The sequence below is a fragment of the Pinus tabuliformis genome, chromosome 4_1, assembly GCF_031772625.1.
Source record: "Pinus tabuliformis cultivar Carrire ecotype Pingquan chromosome 4_1, CPIR1, whole genome shotgun sequence".
NCBI lineage: Eukaryota > Viridiplantae > Streptophyta > Pinopsida > Pinales > Pinaceae > Pinus > Pinus tabuliformis.
Genome location: NC_142303.1, coordinates 673,506,333 through 673,509,587, shown reverse-complemented (window position 1 = coordinate 673,509,587; position 3,255 = coordinate 673,506,333). Strand labels below are relative to the sequence as shown.

At 39.6% G+C, this 3,255-nt stretch overlaps 1 protein-coding gene across 1 annotated transcript; it reads left to right on the top strand.

Annotated features, from left to right (window-relative positions):
* Positions 1–827: 827 nt before the first annotated feature.
* LOC149177899 (uncharacterized) lies at positions 828–2,357 on the top strand. The gene is made up of 4 exons (XM_089421912.1): positions 828–925; positions 1,268–1,530; positions 1,641–2,187; positions 2,342–2,357. Exons 1-4 carry the CDS (start codon positions 828–830, stop codon positions 2,355–2,357), a joined length of 924 nt encoding a protein of 307 aa, XP_089278038.1.
* Positions 2,358–3,255: the final 898 nt, after the last annotated feature.

Sequence of the window (3,255 nt, the reverse complement as noted above, 5' to 3'; positions counted from 1 at the left end):
CCAACCTGAAATGAAAACATAATTTTAAATATTTATGATTTCTCTTAATACAAAATACAATTCGTGGAGTTACTCCAACCTGGAATGACATGTTTTCATAGATACAAATCCCAATTTTAGTTAATGACATGTTTTGATAGATATATATATTTCTTATTTCATAGTGAACCATTAGAATTGTAGTTAATGGCCTGTCAGTATTTTTCTTTGTTCAAGCTTTGTTTCTTTGTTCAAGCCTTGTTTCTTATCAATCGTAACTTCTCATACCTACCTTTGTATTCTAAATGGTTGACTCCGGCTGTCTGACACAGAGGTTAACATTAACATCAAAATTCCGAAAAATTAAAAGTCATGTAGAGAATCTGATGGCTAATTGACTTGCTTTCTGACATTACAATTCCACGAAACTTGCTAATTAGGAATCAAATCTTTCAAAACAATACATATCTTCCTGTGATTTGTATGCCTTCTCCACCATTACCAAACCATTTCACTGTTCAAAATATCGTCGAACATAAATAAACAAATCAGCTCATTATAGTTACACTCACGCCCACACATTTTGAGATATTCATATTATGTTTCTTTTAGCCCTGAGATATGCTTATATACACGCAGGAAACCGCACAACTTCGCTCGGATCTCACACTGTATCGCAAGCCTGCGGCCATCGCTGCTTGCAGAAGCTATTATTAATTATCTATTTAAACCACCAATGCAAAAGATTTAAACATTACCGAAAGAGAAGGTGGCTGCACCCGATTCCCCTCTCTTCCTTACTGTATTTTTTATGTTATTTGTAATTTTCAAGAATGATGGAAATGACTATGGCGTTATGCATGCCATGTCCGTTATCGAGTTTCGAGGGGTCACTTTCTTCACTACTACAGTTGGAATCGACCTCGAATGTCTTAATCGATTCTCGGTAACAACCTGTTCTGCAAACCAGACAAGTCGCTTTGTGCATGAAATAAAGAACACTGTATATCAAATATTTGGGGCATGAATTGAGTTTTCTGCATATATATACTGGTGTCATGGCAGCGGCACCCCCGGGCCGCCCCGCCTCGCCCGACCGGCGGCGGGTCGATTCCGGGAATCGACCCGCCGCCGGTCGGGCAGGGCGGGGCGGCCCGGGGTGGCGCTCCGGGCTCGCAGCGCCACCCCGGGGCCGCCCCACCCGGCCCGACCGGCGGCGGGTCGATTCCGGGAATCGACTCGCGGCACTCTGAGGATCTGTCTGATAAGTAAATGTTGGTTTTTTCAGGCTTATTCGGACAGTGGATGCATTTGGAGTCCAAATTTATAAATGTGCAAAAAATTCAAGTGCAACTGGGCTCCAGTATACTTCGGCTGGGGCAATGGCCACGCTCTATTCTCCTGATGGTACTAGTGCTTATGGGAAGCATACTTTAGTGGGTTATCATTATTTCTTGCGAGAGCCTCTAGCTCAAGGTGGGAAGCCCACCTTTGCGTTCAGCATGAAAGCAGGAGAGCCCATCTCGGCCATCCCCGAATCAACAGTAACATGTAGTCACATATTTAGTTTTTAATTTTCTTTCTCTGAAATGAAAATCTTAAGAGACACAATTCTAAATATTTGTTTATTGTCCTTTAACTTGCTTTAATGTCAAACGCAGGTAACGTACTTGCCATGAAAATGTTAGGTAGTGAAGATGTGGATGATCTCCTGCTCAAGGCCGTTTCACACAGTGCTCAGGGCAATAGCGGGGTATCTTATGTACAACGATTGCATTCCAAGGGCGGAGTTCCTCCATCTTCAAAATGTAATGTGGTTGGAAAGCAACTTCAAATTCCATACACTGCGCAATATCTATTTTGGTTACAGGATCGATCACTCCCAATGGGAATTCCTGTCGAAATAAGTGTTTCAAAGGATTTTAGTCCTCTTCTCAGATTTTACGCTGAAGGAATCCAGTATTACAGATTTAATGGCTCTTCTTGGATTAATTTCAATGTATCAGCATATTTACACACTTCTCCTGGGCAAGAGGTTGTGGGTAAGCACTATTTCTCTACAAACCCCGATCCAAATGGAGGACAACCCACATGGGAGCTATTCATGCCCTTGAGTCGAGTGACCGTAAAGGTTGTGAGTTCAATTACAGTGGATTCTGACAGTATCGATTGGACACAATTTGAGGCTACAAGCCATGGTGGAAGCAAGTAAGTAATGGGACCTATTTTTTTTTCACGTTTTGATGGTTGCTTTGCGTGTAATTTTTTTCACGTTTTGATGGGTATCTACAATCACTGCCCACTGGGGCAGTATACACGTAGAAATTACATAAATAATGAACGAATGTTGACTTTGTTACAGACAACGCCGTGGCTAACCGGCGAGAGCGAGCTTTTCCACCTCTATCTTTCCACACGTTATATCTTCTTGCAAGCTAAGATCACTTGACAATTTCCTGCACAACTGTGTACATAAAATAATAGATTAACATATTACAAGACGAAAAATAATTAATAACAGATAATATTCAATACCTCCTTGAAGTGTCCTGTGTCGCTGGCGGTTTTCCTGAGCTCTACCACATGTAAACACGGGCTCACTTCGAACAACTAAAACCAAAGACATAAAGAAAACAACACATCAATTTTATTTAATTAATTATTCATCTGCTTTACCAGCTTGCTATTCAAGATCTCACTCACCTCCGTTGCAACAGAAAGATGTCCGTTCCCCTTCGACTTCGGATCGATATGCAGTAAATTTAGCTGAAACAATGGCGAGAAATGTGCCAAAATTAAACATGTTCATAATTAAATGTATGTTTTTTAAGTTGTGCCAAAATCAAACGTATTCATAATTCACTATATGTCTTCATGTTTCGAAGTTCCACCGTCGCTTGAAACTCTTCACTGTTTACAACGATTGATGTTACTTTGATTTTCATAATACTAGAAACAGAAAAATGCACGGGTTGATTGGAAAATGGAAAGAAACAAGATCATGGCACCAGGATTAGCTAGCCATTGTTGGTATTTGTTTAGGGGAATAGTTAATGGAGGTCTCGTTTTAATGGTTCTCAGTAAAGGATAGAACGGTTAGTTTGCGTTTGCGTTATGGTGAGTAGTTATTAGAGTGTAAAAAAATGTGGAAATTGAATTAATAATTTTTTTATATATTTATATGTACATTGGCTACATCATTCTTTAAAATCAATAATAATATAGTTAATTTGATTTCTAACATTGTAATATTATTAATTTGATTTCTGACATTGT

What these genes read in the sequence shown, in the direction of transcription:
- LOC149177899 (XM_089421912.1), top strand. Translation starts at nt 828, where the DNA reads ATGGCGTTATGCATGCCATGTCCGTTATCGAGTTTCGAGGGGTCACTT. An exon ending in AATGTCTTAATCGATTCTCG is followed by an intron (nt 926 to 1,267) that starts GTAACAACCTGT and finishes TGGTTTTTTCAG; the next exon opens with GCTTATTCGGACAGTGGATG. An exon ending in CCCCGAATCAACAGTAACAT is followed by an intron (nt 1,531 to 1,640) that starts GTAGTCACATAT and finishes TGTCAAACGCAG; the next exon opens with GTAACGTACTTGCCATGAAA.